This window comes from Aspergillus japonicus (assembly GCF_003184785.1).
Source record: "Aspergillus japonicus CBS 114.51 unplaced genomic scaffold BO86scaffold_69, whole genome shotgun sequence".
Classification (NCBI taxonomy): Eukaryota; Fungi; Ascomycota; class Eurotiomycetes; order Eurotiales; family Aspergillaceae; genus Aspergillus; species Aspergillus japonicus.
Window position 1 is genome coordinate 7292 of NW_020291706.1, and position 15766 is coordinate 23057.

At 52.6% G+C, this 15766-nt stretch overlaps 4 protein-coding genes across 4 annotated transcripts; 3 read left to right on the top strand and 1 right to left on the bottom strand.

Moving 5' to 3' along the window:
- Positions 1-816: 816 nt before the first annotated feature.
- BO86DRAFT_206266 (putative membrane bound C2 domain protein (vp115)) lies at positions 817-5926 on the top strand. The gene is made up of 4 exons (XM_025666787.1): positions 817-1295; positions 1361-1423; positions 1490-1745; positions 1805-5926. Exons 1-4 carry the CDS (start codon positions 1083-1085, stop codon positions 5848-5850), a joined length of 4578 nt encoding a protein of 1525 aa, XP_025523575.1. The 5' UTR covers positions 817-1082; the 3' UTR covers positions 5851-5926.
- Positions 5927-8608: 2682 nt separating this feature from the next.
- Positions 8609-9294, bottom strand: BO86DRAFT_392355 (uncharacterized protein). The gene has a single exon (XM_025672789.1). The coding sequence runs from the start codon at positions 8925-8927 to the stop codon at positions 8688-8690; it is 240 nt and encodes a 79-aa protein (XP_025523576.1). The 5' UTR covers positions 8928-9294; the 3' UTR covers positions 8609-8687.
- On the top strand, positions 9205-11599 carry ugp1 (UTP glucose-1-phosphate uridylyltransferase; the record flags this gene model as incomplete). Its single annotated transcript, XM_025668391.1, has 2 exons — positions 9205-9303; positions 10103-11599. The coding sequence occupies 2 exons, from the start codon at positions 9205-9207 to the stop codon at positions 11597-11599; spliced, it is 1596 nt and encodes a 531-aa protein (XP_025523577.1).
- A 1032-nt stretch (positions 11600-12631) lies between these two features.
- BO86DRAFT_370061 (Zn(II)2Cys6 transcription factor) lies at positions 12632-15724 on the top strand (the record flags this gene model as incomplete). Its single annotated transcript, XM_025670266.1, has 7 exons — positions 12632-12699; positions 12913-13114; positions 13245-13844; positions 13997-14148; positions 14201-14377; positions 14424-14780; positions 14837-15724. The coding sequence occupies 7 exons, from the start codon at positions 12632-12634 to the stop codon at positions 15468-15470; spliced, it is 2190 nt and encodes a 729-aa protein (XP_025523578.1). The 3' UTR covers positions 15471-15724.
- Between the last annotated feature and the right edge of the window lie 42 nt (positions 15725-15766).

The following is a 15766-nucleotide window of genomic DNA, read 5'->3' on the forward strand; positions in this document are numbered from 1 at the left end:
TTTTTTCTTATTATTTTCTCCCTCTCTTGTGATCGGCGCGCTTCCTTTTCCGGAGCTGGTGGGCTCCTCTTTGGCACTTGTCCTTTTTTATACCAGATCTGGTGGTTCAATTGAGATTGAGCGGATTTTGACCAGGAGGGAGAAGCTGGAAAACTTCATTCAAAGTCATTGACGCAGGGAAAGAAGAAAGTACAAAGGTATAGGAGTAGTCCGTAACAATAAATAGTTAGTTAGTTGGCTATTAGCATACGAACAACAAAGCTGTAGAAATTCTGACGCAAGTGGCTCCGCCGTGAGTTGAATCCGTTCGCGCTGGAAGCCTCCGGACTCCGTATCTCCTGCTCGTCATCAACCAGCAACCAGCAATCGTCGGCCGCTTTTGTGTGCTGCCAGCCTGCCATTGTGAGGTTCCTATTCCTATTCCTATTCCTACTAGGTATTCCTACTAGTATTCCTATTTCATCATTCAATTTCCCCCTCTTTCCTGTAACTTCTTACTTCCCCCTCTCCAACTTCGGTTCTTTCATCCCATTTCTCAGTTTAAGGTGAGCAAGCCTAATTTAATTCTCTCTTCACCCCTCCTTGTTCACTTTCCAATATTTCTCCCCACCTTCCCCTTCTTCCCCTTCTTCAACTCCATCAACTCCTGATACGGATCCTGCTGGTTGTTCCTGAGAAATTTGAGTTGGGTTTGGGGTTTAGTGGACCTCCTACCAGCCTTCACCGAGTAGCTCCTCTCCCGCGCAGCAGCAACAGCAGCTGCCGTGCTTCAGCCACCTCCCCGCCGCGGAGACCAAGGCAACCACTCAAAGGACGAGCGCCAGCAAGTCGCTTCGCTCCCATTGACAGGAGCTTCTTTCGCTCTGTCAATTCCCACCCCCCCGCTACATCGACTTCTTTTTTTTTTCCTTTCTACATGGCTTTTTTCCTCTGACCACCGTCTCCCACCATACGCTGCACCCGACAGATTTTCAATTGACTTATAAACTCAGATTGTGCCGCTTGGGGACTCAAGCTATAGGTGACCTTTCACCATCCCCCTCCCCGAGGTTTTCTCCTCATTCCCCCACCCGCCAAAAGCCATGGCGTCGCAAGACGTAGAAGGCAGCAAGAACGAATTGCGGCAACAAGGTGCCATTGAGGTGGCTCAAAATGCCGCACAAGATCCTCAGTCCGATATTCGCGCTGAGGATGTCGAGAAGACTCTAGTCGAAGAGACCCGGAAAGCCGGCGTACCAGCCTACCAGTTCGACCCGGATGCGTCTCCCGAGGCCAAAGCCGCTGCTGCTAGAGCTGTAAGACCCCTTCGTTTCTCAATCGACAAGGTTTTCCGGTAACTGACAGGTGTCTTCGTTTGCAGCGGCTGCCCCCTGGATTTCACCACGAACATAAACCAACAGGAGTCGCTGTTATCACGGATAAGGTGAGTTTGGCCATCTTCGCGGGATACGGTTATGGGGCAATGGGCTTAACTCAATACGCTGTTTAGGACGACGGCACTCCCGACCAATACGATTTACCCCCTCCAAGATCCGCGACCGACATCCTGAAGGAAGATGAGAAAGATGCGACAGCGCAGACCAACGGAGAGGCTTCCTCGGAGGAAGACTTGCGATGGGCACGCGACCGCACGGGTTGGGCCCCACAGTTCGAACACCAGCCGACCCAAGAGGAGAAAGAAGAGGGAACCCTGCTAGATCACCAGACACTCTTGGAAGGAAAACTGGATGATAAATTCTTCGGAGGTAAGGATGGCAGCCGATCCTCCCGCGCGCACGGTTGGCGGAGCTAACGCTGGAGCTAGATTGGTATCATAATGCTGGTGTCATCGTCTTCGCCTGTCTCGCATCCTGGGTCGTTGCCGTGCTGGGTGGCGGACTGGCCTGGGTCTTTATTATCATGGCCGCTTGCAGTACCTACTACCGGACTTCGATTCGGCGTGTTCGTCGGAACTTCCGAGACGATGTGAATCGTGAAATGGCAAAGCAGCGGCTGGAAACAGACACTGAAAGTCTGGAATGGATCAACAGTTTCCTGGTCAAGTTCTGGCCCATCTACGCTCCCGTTCTCTGCGATACGATCATCAACTCGGTGGATCAGGTTCTCAGCACTTCAACCCCCGCGATGCTCGATAGTCTTCGCTTGAAGACGTTCATCCTTGGTTCGAAGCCGCCACGACTGGAGCACGTCAAGACGTATCCCAAGACCGAAGTCGACACCGTTATCATGGACTGGAAATTCAGCTTCACACCCAACGACACTATGGATCTTACTGCTCGCCAGCTAAAAAACAAGATTAACCCGAAGGTCGTCCTGGAAGTCCGACTGGGCAAGGGCGTCGTCAGCAAGGGTCTGGATGTGATTGTGGAAGACATGGCTTGCAGCGGGTTGATGCGCGTGAAGGTCAAGCTGCAAATCCCTTTCCCCCACATTGAACGGGTGGATGTCTGCTTCCTCGACCGACCGGAAATCGACTACGTCTGTAAGCCTCTCGGCGGTGATACCCTTGGTTTTGATATCAATTTCATCCCTGGCTTGGAGACTTTCATCAAGGAGCAGATTCACAACAATCTCGGTCCCATGATGTATGCCCCCAACGTGTTCCCGATTGAAATAGCGAAGATGTTGGCCGGCAACCCTGTCGACCAGGCTATTGGTGTGGTCGCAGTTACGCTGCATGGCGCTCGCCAATTGAAGAATCCTGATGCTTTTGCTGGTACTCCGGACCCGTACGCTGTCATCACTCTGAATAACCGCGTCGAGCTGGGCCGCACCAAGACCATCCATGACACGGACAGCCCGAGATGGAACGAGACCATCTATGTAATCATCACGTCTTTCGCTGAGTCCTTGACCATCATCCCTTACGATTGGAACGAGTTCCGCAAGGACAAGGAACTGGGAACCGCAACCTTCCCGCTTGATCGCTTGGAGCAGCAGCCGGAGCATGAGGGTCTCTTCCTCGAGGTTATGGCTAGCGGCAGATCTCGTGGTGCAGTTCACGCAGATATTCGCTTCTTCCCCGTTCTGGGTGGTAGACAGCTGGAGAATGGCCAGGTTGAGCCGCCACCGGAGATGAACACTGGTATTGCTCGATTCATTGTTGAACAAGCCAAGGACTTGGATGCGTCCAAGAGTTTGGTCGGTCAGCTTAATCCGTACGGTGTCCTGCTGTTGAATGGCAAAGAGATCCACATTACGAAGAAGCTCAAGCGCACCAACAACCCCATCTTCCAGAACGCGGCGAAGGAATTCTTGGTTACGGACAGGAAGAGCGCACGTCTCGGTCTCGTGATCAAGGACGATCGTGACCTCGGCAAGGATCCCATTCTCGGTACCTATCAAATCAAGCTGAATGACATGTTGAAGATGATGGAAAAGGGCCAACAATGGTTCCATCTTCACGGTGCTAAAACGGGCCGCGCTAAGCTGATCCTTGACTGGAAGCCGGTGGCGGTCGGTGGCGTCCATGGCGCTGGATACGTTGATCCCATTGGTGTCATGCGCTTTCACTTCAAGAGTGCATCCAATCTTCGAAACCTGGAAACCATGGGCAAGTCTGATCCTTACGTACGGGTTCTGATCTCCGGCTACACGAAAGCACGGACCGTCACATTCAGGAACAACCTGAACCCCGAGTGGGACGAGGTGGTCTATGTGCCTATCCACAGCTCTCGCGAGAAGATCACGTTAGAGGTCATGGATGAGGAAACCATCAACAGCGATCGATCACTAGGTGCCACAGAAATCAAAGCTGGCGACTACGTTCGGGAGAATGAGAATGGCGAATATGAAGTTGATGACGAGAAGCAGCTCATCTCCAGCGGCCTCCGTCTTGGAAACGGCTCCCCTAAAGGAACTTTGAACTACTCGGTGGCTTTCTATCCAGCTCTTCCTGTGGTCAACCCCGAAGAGGAATCCGAAGAGGAATCGGACGACCTTGGTGGCGAGACGGAGGGTACGGAACTGACTCGTAAAAGCACGGAGTCCAAGCGCAAGAGTGCGGCCGGACATTCCAAGTCTGCCAGCATCGATTCCAAGACCTCTGCTGCTCCTAACGGAACCAATGGCACAAATGGCACCAACGGAACTACTACGAACGGTCATGCGGACGCCGCGAGCAGTCGTGCTAGCCTCGATACAAATGGAGCTCGCCCGCAAACTGCCAAGGATTCGGAGACGATGTCCATCAGGTCCATCAAGGAGGCTCCCAAGACGTACATCTCTGTGGAAGATCTTCCCAAATACGAATGCGGTTTCCTGGTTTTCAACGTTCACGAGGTTCAGCTTTCCCGGCACAATGTCCAGGTGGAAATCCTGATGGACGATTACATGTTCCCCGCGTACAGCTCCCCCAAACTCCGTACGAAGGCCGCCAAGCTTGAGGATGTTGGTGATGCGTTCGTTCGTGAGCTCGAATTCTCCAAAATCACGATGCGGATCATCGACAAAAAAGACACCAAGGATGAGAGCGACGATCACACGATTGCCAAGTTGACGGGTGATACGCTTTCCACTCTGCAGCGGATTCTGTACACCCCGACTGAGTTGGTTCTTCGGGGCAATGACGGAGAAGTCAGCAAGATCACTGTCAGTGCCCGGTACATCCCGGTCCAGATGAAGCTCGACCCCACTGAGAGTATCAACAACATGGGTACTCTGCGGGTGGACGTCATGGATGCTGCTGATCTCCCCTCGGCCGACCGCAACGGCTACAGTGACCCGTACTGCAAGTTCCGCCTCAATGATGAGATGGTGTACAAGACCAAGGTGCAGAAGAAGACCCTCCACCCGGCATGGAATGAATTCTTTGAGGCCCCTGTCAAGTCCCGCCTTGGAGCGTCTTTCCGCGTCGATGTGTACGACTGGGACTTCGGCGACAAGGCCGATTACCTGGGCGGCACACCGATTGATCTTCAGGTCTTGGAACCTTTCCAGAGCAAAGAAGTGACATACCCCCTCGATGGCAAGTCCGGTGCTATTCGGTTGAAGCTGCTGTTCAAGCCGGCCTATGTGGTCCGGTCTCGACAAGGGTCATCGACATTCCACGGCACATTCGCCACCCCCGGCAAGATTGTCGGCGCCCCCGTCAAGGGTGTGGGATTCGTGGGTGGCAATGTGATCAAGGGTGCGTCTTTCTTGAAGCATGGTCTCATGTCACGATTCCGCGCGGAAGACGAGGTTGCGGAAGAGGCCGAAGAAGCTCCCGCGGCCGAAAGTAGCCTCGCGCCGGCCGCTGTTCTGGTGGAGGGCGAGACGCCGCCCAGCTCCACCCCGAAGAACGAACTGCAGCACGCGCGCAGCCGCAGCGTCGCCTCTCATTATGGGGATCGACTGGGGGTGAATGGCAAGGGCGAGGCTGGCACGGCCACCATCTCGGTGGTTTCTGCTAGCGGATACCCGCCCAACGCACACGTGCGGGTGTTTATCAAGGCGGTTGGCCCCAAGGGCGCCAAAGATGTTCTGAAGACCAAGGCTCACAAGACGGGTGGTGGACCTGTGTTCTATGACCCGTCGCATGAGACCTGTCGGGTGCATAATACCACGGCTGATGCGCAGTACCAGGTGCGGGTAGTTGACCATGCCACTTTTGGATCGGACACGGTGCTGGGTGAAGGGATCTTCTTCGTCGACGATCAGGGATCTGTTGCCGGACAAGACAAGTCGGTCAAGGCGGGCAGTGGCACGGTTACCCTCCGGAGCAGTTTTGCGGTGACGGAATCCACTCTTCGGCCCGGCACTGCTCACTCCAACACGAACGATGCGGCGTCGGAGCTGATGGACAGCCCTGATTCCAAGAAGGCCGGTCGACGCAGCTTCCTCAGCAAGCGGAACGTCAGCGGAGCTTGATGGGGGTTTCTGGCCATGTGTTGCTATTGCTTAACTAACGACCTGAACTATTTCTTTTCTCTCTTCTTTCATATACTATCTTGCTTTGCTCTTTTTCTTGTCTCGCTGTTTCCTTTTTGCATTTGGGTCGAGATGAACGAAGATGTGATACCTATCCTTGGGGTGCTTCTGCCCAGTTAGCGTAGCGTTTGGATAATGAGAATACTCGGGGCGACTGGATCAGACGCTTTGCTATTTTTGCTGTGTTTTGCTTGTATATATTATATATTTCTATATCTATATCGGGTTTTCTCTTCTCATTGTTAGGATTTTTTTTTGCTTTTTTTTTTTTTTTTCTCCCATCTGGATGATTTCTGTAGGGACTCTTCACTATAGGGAGAGATTCGATGGCGCCGGACGATAGCCGTCCGCCATTGTCGACCAAGTGGGGCATTCATCAATCCACTTTACAGGGGCAGTAGAGGTTCTTTCTAGACTTTCCTGGTCAGTTCGATGGCTACACTAGTCAACGAGGGACAGTGCTTGTATTTTCAGTTTGAGTGCCTGCTTGCTCCTTAGGGCGAGGAGTCTTCCAGGCCGATCACGTCTTTAAGCAATAGCTTGTGATGAATGCATTGATGGTGGTCAGTAGGTATAGAGCAAGGGAGGTGGCGCCCAACGTGGAGTGCCAGTGCCAGCTGTCACTGAACTACGTATCTCTTTTTAAGGCAACGGGTGGCGGCGGGCGAGACAGAGGAAGAAAGAGAGCACGGTGGTTCGTATCGTGTTTCGGACTGACATACATTAGTTTGGTTTAGCCGGGTTGCGTAAAGGGGGGTTAAGGTCAATGGAATTGTACTTTATCCCTTTTCTTTTTTTTTTTTTTTTTTTTTTTTTTTTTTTTTTTTTTTTTTTTTTTCAGTACTCCGATCTTACTGAAGAAATTCAGGTCGAGTGTGTAGGTTTATTTTAACTCGGAAGTGTTTGATGGGGGGTGGTGGTTGTTCCGCGGAGTACGGAGTTATCATTTTACTTGACTTTTTTTGCTTGGGAAGTAGTTGGTAGTAGTTGCAGTTGGTTGGGAAGGGAATTGTAACTTTACTGCGGTTGCGGTTGCGGTTGCGGTTGTGCCGGGGAGAGGGGGAGGGAGAGAGGGGGTTTGGTTTACTCCGAGATAGTACGGAGTAGCTTAGCTAGAGCTGAGTAGCTTTTGGGGGCAGGAGAAATAGGAGACGTCACGGGAAATTAAATCGGGAGGCTTGAGGTTTTCTCTTTCTCTCTCGTTGCCGTAGAATTTATTATTGTTTTGTTTTTGTTGATACATCTTCGGGGGAGACCGAGGAGGGTTTTTTATTATTAGGAGATTGGATTGATATGTGTTGTTGTGGTGGTGGTGGAGGGATCTATTGATTTGAGAGTGAGACTTGATCAATGATCAATCAATCAGCAATGGGATTGGGGGTTAATAGATGAGATGGGTAGCTACTAGTAGTTGGGTGGGTGGTTCATACATGTAAATTTCTCTCTGGGCGTGGGAGGGAGCTCCGAGCTCTGGCCGATTAGATGATTGCCGTGATCTATATACTACATAGTTGTATGCGAGGTTGGCAGTGAGAGGTTCTGACTGCTGTTTCTCTTCGCAATGCTGTCCGTAGTCTACTCTGGAAAGACGAGGATATAGCCTCAGTTTCAATTCAGATGAACCGTCGTAGACAGACTCGTAGTCGACTACGTACGTACGTACATACATACCGCAAGCTGGTCTGGTCTCATTTAAATTCAACTCCAGTTTTGCTGACGAGGTGTTTTGGTGGGGCACGCAAGCAAGCCTCCGTAGGGAGGGAGATTGAACCCTGAATTGAGAAAAGGGGGGGGGGGAAGTCAAAGCACTGCTGGCTGCACTGATGGGTCTAGAAGGGGATGGAAGAGATACACCGGCTGCGGCTGTCAGATGATGTCTGGCTGGTACGTACTCGTAGGGAAGGTGGATAGGGAGGTTGTGGATGTGGATGTGGATGTGGATGTGTTGGTAGAGACTGCATGACAGTTGTTCATCTGCAATGCTGTCTGTCTGTCTGTCTGTCTGTCTGGCGGTGCCCTGGAATTCAATTGATGGTTTGGTTTGGACGAGGAGGGGTAATTCTGTAAGTATCTAGATCGGCAAAGTAAAGAGATCGGATGGATAGGTGCACATAGTGGGAATGAAGAAGATTGACCCGATCATCCTGTCACGGATTGTTGTCTGGGCTGAGTGACTGAGTGACTGAGTGAGAGGTTGACTGCTTGTAATGCCGTTTGGCTACCTAGTATCGTGAACTGGAAGGAGAGAGAAAAAGCCTGGACCAGCGAGTGAATTGGGAGAAACGAATGGAGTACTAAGAATAGCGCCCCTCTTTGGCTCCGAGGTCTTTGGCTGCCCCTCCCGACCAAGGAAGTTAAGAAACATTACTAGGTATTTGTTGGGCTGCGCGCAAGTCCTATCAGCCTGTCAGGTATTGTCACGGGCCCCTTGCCCCTGAGACTACCGGTTAGGGTGGATTAGGGTAAGATTGGTTATGACTCGGTATCCATAATTCATAGCTGAGACTCTCTCATTCTCCCATTCTCCCCCTCTTCCACCTTCCACACCCCCACTTGGTCCCGCCGAAAATAAATAACCCAAAGCCAGACTTAAGACATCGTCATCGTTTATCCAGAGGGAACAGGAAGGGGAGAAAAAAAAGAATACTAATAAATAACCTCTCTCATCCTCATCCAACCTGGTTCACTCTGTTTAGTTTTTTTTCCCTCTTCCTCTCTCTCTGCTCTTGATCCTACATCTCTAATCTCTCCTCTAACTACCTCTTCCTCCCCCCTCCTCATTCTCCCCATTCTACAGTAAGTAACTTACCGTCCACCTCCCCCTCTTCCCTTCGCATTCCCCCGCTCTTCCCCTGGTCGCTGGTTGTGTCTTGTCGCACCAATGATTGGGTCCATGACGGCAATCTGTCGACATCGACCAGCCCTTTATCCAACCTACCAATTCGATCGACACACACACAAACACACAGACACACAGACACACACCCTAACAGGCGTCGTGGCGAGAAATCCATCATCATTAAAAGGACTACCCGTTGGTCCATTTTAGAGCACTTTTCCAGTTTCCAGCCTACCCCTCCATTCTGACTTCCCGGTTTCAGCTGTGCTGTTGATACACCTTAAGGTACCTAAACTAACTAACTGTCGCGGATCCACAGTAGCAGCTTTCTGTCCTCCTCCTCCTCCTCCTCCACCACCCCGCTCCCACCTTCCTCACAACTTCGTCTTCTGCATTCTTTCTCTCCCTCTCACTATCTCTCTCTCTTAATCCTCCCCGAAATCACTACCTTCACAATGGCCTCCAAAGCTTTGCCCACTCACCTCAGAGCTCCTGCCGGCGATGCCAGCTCCGGCTCGTTTGGCAAGCACCATGGAAAGTCTCAGTCTCACATGGTAAGTTCGACTTTGTTTCTTCGTTATCCGGCTCTTGCCTGGTGTCGTCCCAAATGTCCATTCGCAAGGTGGAAAGTGCAGTGAACAGAGTGCGCCTGCCAGACCAAGCAGCCTGCGACTGGCGTGGTAGTGGATAACTCCAGATCCCCTGCTTCTTTCCTTTCTCTCACAACTGTTCTCATCTCCACCACCATCATATCGCATATCCATACCCCCTTCAAGCAAATGCCAAATTTTGACTGCTCCGTTGCCTTCTGGGCTTTGCCTTTCGTTGTCATTGCTTTTTATCGTCTACAATATCACCCGCAGAACCTTCGCCATCATACCTATCATCATCACGGCCGGCCTGGTACCAGTCACCTTTTCAGGCTTGTGGTGCTTTTTTGACAGGAATCCCCTCGCTGAATGCCTCACCTCGACCTGCTCTTCTTGCCGTTTTCCGTTGTTGTTTGTCTTCACTCTTTTAGAGACGCTGTACTTCGCGCGGCTGCTCGTGATTTGCCAAATCATTGCCAATCATCGCTTTGGCCGCACTTTTCTGTTATTTCTTTTTGCTGCGCTCGGCAACCTATCGCATAAACTGTCCCTTCTGGAGCTCCTGAAACTCCTCTGTGGTGTCATTACCTCGGGTCAGGCACGGGATCTTCTGGCCCACCGTCTCCTCCTTCGTCTGGCCTGGCACGCCCTCTTCTGGACAAACTTCCACAGTTTAGGGCTATTGCGAAGAGCTGCCCTGTCCCTTTACCTGCGAATGGGACGCCGGACACTCGCACCCTGGATTTCTGCGACCATTGTTAAGATAGTTTCGTTACTAATGAGCATGGATACCCAGGCCTTCGAAAATGCCTCCACCAGCGTGGCTGCCTCTCAGATGCGCAACGCCCTGAACGCCCTCGCCGAGACTGTTCCCGATGCCGCTGAGCGCAAGCGCTTCGAGGCTGAGATGGACAACTTCTTCGCCCTCTTCCGCAGATTCCTCAACGACAAGGCCAAGGGTAACGAGGTCAACTGGGACCGCATCGCTCCCCCCCAGCCCTCTCAGGTGGTTGGCTACGATGAGCTGGGTGCTGAGGCCTCTGTCGAGTTCCTGAACAAGCTGGCTGTCGTCAAGCTCAACGGTGGTCTAGGTACCTCCATGGGATGCGTTGGCCCCAAGTCCGTCATTGAGGTCCGTGAGGGCATGTCCTTCCTGGATCTCTCGGTCCGTCAGATCGAGCACCTCAACCGCACCTTCAACGTCAACGTTCCCTTCGTCCTGATGAACTCCTTCAACACCGACCAGGACACCCAGTCCATCATCAAGAAGTACCAGGGCCACAACGTCGACATCATCACCTTCAACCAGTCCCGTTACCCCCGTATCATCAAGGACTCTCTCCTCCCCGCTCCCAAGTCCTTCGATGCTCCTCTCCAGGACTGGTACCCTCCCGGACACGGTGACGTCTTCGAGTCTCTGTACAACTCTGGTACCCTCGACAAGCTCCTGGAGCGCGGTGTCGAGTACATCTTCCTGTCCAACGCTGACAACTTGGGTGCCGTCGTGGATCTCCGCATCCTGCAGCACATGGTTGACACTCAGTCCGAGTACATCATGGAGTTGACCGATAAGACCAAGGCCGACGTCAAGGGTGGTACCATCATTGACTACGAGGGCAAGGTCCGCCTGCTCGAAATCGCTCAGGTGCCCAAGGAGCACGTGAACGAGTTCAAGTCGATCAAGAAGTTCAAGTACTTCAACACCAACAACATCTGGATGAACCTCCGCGCCATCAAGCGCGTGGTTGAGGAGAACGAGCTGGAGATGGAGATCATCGCCAACGAGAAGTCCATCGCTGCTGACAAGAAGGGCGAGGCCGACCAGGCCATCTACCAGCTGGAGACCGCCGTGGGTGCCGCCATCCGCCACTTCAAGAACGCTCACGGTGTCAACGTTCCTCGCCGTCGTTTCTTGCCCGTCAAGACCTGCTCTGACCTCCTGCTGGTCAAGTCCGACCTCTACCGCCTGGAGCACGGCCAGCTGGTCATGGACCCCAACCGCTTCGGTGGTGTTCCCGTCATCAAGCTCGGCTCCGACTTCAAGAAGGTCTCGGACTTCCAGAAGCACATCCCTAGCATCCCTCGCATTGTCGAGCTCGACCACCTCACCATCACCGGCGCTGTCAACTTGGGCCGCAATGTGACGCTCAAGGGTACCGTCATCATCGTTGCCACTGAGGGCAGCACCATTGACGTTCCCCCGGGCTCTGTGCTCGAGAACTGCGTCGTGCAGGGCAGCCTGCGTATCCTGGAGCACTAGATGGTTGGTTGACGTTTGGAGATTCAGTTCTCAACCCAATGGCCTGGGGACTGAGAGGCGGAATTGGCATGGACTGATTAGACCTGTCTATACTAGCAGCGGGGGGGGGGGGGGAAACGTATTTTTCTCTTGTCTGCATCATCCTTTTTCTGATTGAAAAGATGTTGTGATTCACATATTTCCAGGTAGTTTTCCACCACGGCCATGGCTTCGGGGCGGGAGCAAAACTTTTAGTTTAGTTATCCAGCGACCTGCTCTCTCTTCTTTTCCTCTGCCCTTTCTGCCTGCGGTCTGCATGTCCCCCTTGTTATTTAGTGTTGTTTAATAGGAAAGCATTCGGACGTCCTCACTCCTGCGCGGCCAGCCTGCTGGGTCCAAGGTGGCATTCCCAGGAGAAAAGTGCCGATTGTGGACCGGGTTTAGTTTACCTAGTTGGCAGGAGATATCACCGTACGTAATATCCATCTATCTTTCTTTCTGGTTTTTTTTTTCTTTCTTCAGCCGATTCCGGTTTGCCTTTTTCCGTTTTCCGTTTTCCGAGAATAAAGTTTGTACCTCCGATCCATCCTTGTTTTTTGTAGGCTTCTTTCAAGTATGAGCATGAGTTGGGCTCTTTTGGCTCTTTTGGCTCTTTTGGCTCTTTTGGCTCTTTTGGCTCTTTTGGCTCTTTTGGCTCTTTTGGCTCTTTTGGCTCTTTTGGCTCTTTTGGCTCTTTTGGCTCTTTGGCTGGTCTCGACTTGACATGTGATTGTCCGACTTGGCCCATCCGGGACTGTCTTCCACCTCCCGCTGGTCTTGGACATTTTCTCCGGACGGTTCAAGCTGCAATCAACTTGCTCGACGGACAGCAGAACCACAGCAGAACCACAGCAGAACCACAACAGAACCACATCAGAGCCACATGCAAGGACTGGTTCCAGGTGTCATCGCCGTCACCTCCATCTCGAAGCGGATACTCCTCCCAGATATGCCATGGTGATTGGCATGTTGCAGCCATGCATAAGCGGCTATGATTCTCCCCCGCCCGTCCTTATGCTTCGGACGAGGTTTCCTGACGCCTCTAACGTAGGTGGTACCTTGAAGTTGTACGTCACCACCAGGTCAACTGGAAGTTACAGCATGTCTTAGCAGAGAACGAAATTGTCTGACAGGGTAGGCAGCTCTTTGGTCGCTCGCGTTCCGTTCTCGACTCCGCGTGCCCCGACCCGACCAGATCTGCATTGTATGTACAGTACCGCACCGCACCGCACCGCAACGCAACGCATCCTCAGCACCACCATCACCACCAATAGACTCATTCTGGGCACGATGAGTGAATTCGGCAGCCAACACCGCCAGATTGCTCCCGGGCCTTCACCTAGCAAATCAGAGAAGCCTCCGTCGCGGGAGAGCTCGCCAGACAGGACTTTTCCGACCCCAAGCGATGGCTCCAAGAAACGGGTGTCAATGGCATGTCTGGCCTGCAAGAAGTCGAAACGAAAGGCGAGTCCCCCACCTGCGCGTGCTACTGCATCTGTGTGTTGTGTCGGTTGAATAAATGTTATCACCCCATCAGCAAAATGCAGCAGCTGCTCGCCACGCCTTCCCCCCCACCCAACCGTCACGACAAGGAGCCGTTGTTGACATAGAACACGACCTTTGACAGTGCTCTGGAGTGCCGCCGTGTGATAACTGCCGGGCCTTCAACCGACAGTGTATTTTCGACGAGACCTTGGACCAGCGCCGGAGAGTGGCAGCCAAACGCACCGCCGATGAGCTGAGCTACCATCGGGACATGCTGAATGACCTGCTGAAGGTGATGCGCGCTGAGGATCAATCCTACGGGTTGAAGCTGCTGGAGATCATCCGGAATGATGCCTCGGCCGAGGAGATCCGTGCATTCATTGATGAGATCCTGGGCCAGGATGGTGGAGAGAGCAAGGTAGGGGAGGAGGCCGGGTGCAAGCTGGAGGAGGTCCGCCGCGTGATCGACGTGGAGGGGGCTGGGCCTTCTTTTCGCCCCAAGGTGATGGATATACATTATCTTTGTGACGAGGTGCCGTACCGCGTCCCCGCCAGACCATGGACAACAGTGACTGAGGATGCAGACCTCGTCTCACATTTGGTGTCCTTGTATTTCACCTGGGACTATCCATTTCATGCCTTCCTCGACCGCGAGGTCTTCCTCGAGCATATGCGACGGGCCAATCCCCAGTCGGAGTTCTGCAGCCCATTCCTGGTGAACGCTCTGCTCACGAATGCATGTGTAAGCTTCGCCCTTTTGTCTTTCTGTTTCCATCTTTGTTTCTCCCTCTGGTGGTCGACTCTTTAGACAATGACCAAGATGGAATATCAATGCTGAACTATCGCACTTCTCGGATAGCTTACGATCGCAGACTGACTGAGGGAACTGTACAGCACTTTTCGGACTACTCCGAGGCATACGTTGATCCGGGGGATGTTGTGACCAAGGGAGTCGATTTCCTGGCAGAAGCGGAACGTTTGAGGGAGGAGGAGCCTATGAAGTTGAGTCTGGCTTACTTGCAAGGCACACTCTTGCTATACGAGAGGTGAGTCGGTTGATCGGTCACTATCAAACTCAACGCGTAACCGATGCTCGAGGTATTCGATGTCGGGCAAGGATGATCTTGGGTATTGCATGCTCCACCAAGCCATCGAGACCGGTCATTCCCTAGGGTTGACCGGTCCGAGGAGCCCTAGTCTCATTCCAGGGCAGTTACCCAACGATTTGGATATTTCGGTCAAGCGATCGGCCTGGGGCCTGTTTCATATCGACACGTGAGTCGTTCCATTCCGGTTTGCCGCTGACATTCTGAGGTCCGAGCTGTCTTCTTAGGGTTGTGCATGCCGAGTTCTTGCGGCCCAGCTTGATAGACCAAGTCAACTTCCAGCGACCGGACCAACATCATCAAGAAGATTCGAACCTGTGGGTGCCATACCCTTCTCACCGGCCTGCCCGGGCTTCCTATCTGAGCCAGTATTTCGATCACTCGTGTGATCTCTGCGAAATCGCCAGAGACATCTCTCAAACACTTTTCTCGCTCGACGGGAGCGTGGTGTCTATTGAGCACCAGCATAGGACCAAAGAACGGCTCTTCGAAAGGCTTCGCGGTTGGTACGCAACGTTGCCGGATGTGTTTGAGCCATGCCGTAGACCACCGCCTTATATCATATTGTTGAGGTGCGTTTGCAAAGTCCGATGCGCGCGTAATGACCTCTCGCTGACGACATTCTCAGAATGCGCTATCATACGCTGGTCATCAGTCTATTCTCCCACAACACCGGAGGGACTGAACGCATTCCAGGCTCCGAAGCCCCCCAAACGCCGGAGAGTCCACCCGGCTACAGTCCGCCCCTGAAATACAGTGCCCCCAGTATTGTGCAGTCGGCCGCACGTGCCATCTCTGCGCTGACGCTCCTCCATCGGCGCGAATACGGGATCAGCCGCGCGCATCACTTTGCCATGTACGCGATCAACCTGGCCCTGTTCACGTTGCTCGATCCCGAGTCCTTTGATATTCTGGATCAGGACTTTCTCTCCTTGGCCAGCTCCTTCTCCAGCATTGCTAGTCGCTCCCCATTGGGTCGAAGTCTGTTCCACATGTTCCGACAGACGGTGCGCGCCCGGGGTCAAGGCCAGCACCTGCGGGGGTCGAACCTCGTTTCGGATGAGCTCAAGGCGCTGTTTGACGAAGAGTCCACGTCACCCTCCCAGTGGGATGAATACGCCAAGGGGCTGGATAAGCTCAAGACGGATGAACGGTATCGTGGGCTCATGGAGGGGGAGCACAGTCTTTTTGAGATGCTGGACCGGTATGAGAGCTTGAGCCTGGGCAAAGACGATATTGCTTCCCAGCGGCCACGGAAATGAATGGGACTTTTGTTGTTGTTTTTGTTCGATGATTGAGGACGATGCTGATATGTCCCCTTTGATTAATTAAATCAAAATACCCCCGTTTTGTTTAGTGTGTTTTCGACCACAGAGCTCTGTGGAGTTTGCGTTGAAAGACTTCAATGAATGCAATGAGAATGGCTTGGAAGTAGAAGGAGAAGAAGTTAAGCAATTCGGAATTTTATTTTATTTTTTTTTCTTTGCAGCTGGCATAATCCCTGCTCTGGATAAATTTGGTCCCATCAATCAATTGCCACTCTTCCATGCATGTGGAT

Bases quoted from the DNA above. Each gene is read 5' to 3' on its own strand.
- BO86DRAFT_392355 (XM_025672789.1), bottom strand. From the start codon at position 8,927: ATGATGGATTTCTCGCCACGACGCCTGTTAGGGTGTGTGTCTGTGTGT.
- BO86DRAFT_206266 (XM_025666787.1), top strand. From the start codon at position 1,083: ATGGCGTCGCAAGACGTAGAAGGCAGCAAGAACGAATTGCGGCAACAA. The intron at 1,424-1,489 runs GTGAGTTTGGCC...TACGCTGTTTAG, and splicing joins TCGCTGTTATCACGGATAAG to GACGACGGCACTCCCGACCA. The intron at 1,746-1,804 runs GTAAGGATGGCA...CGCTGGAGCTAG, and splicing joins GGATGATAAATTCTTCGGAG to ATTGGTATCATAATGCTGGT.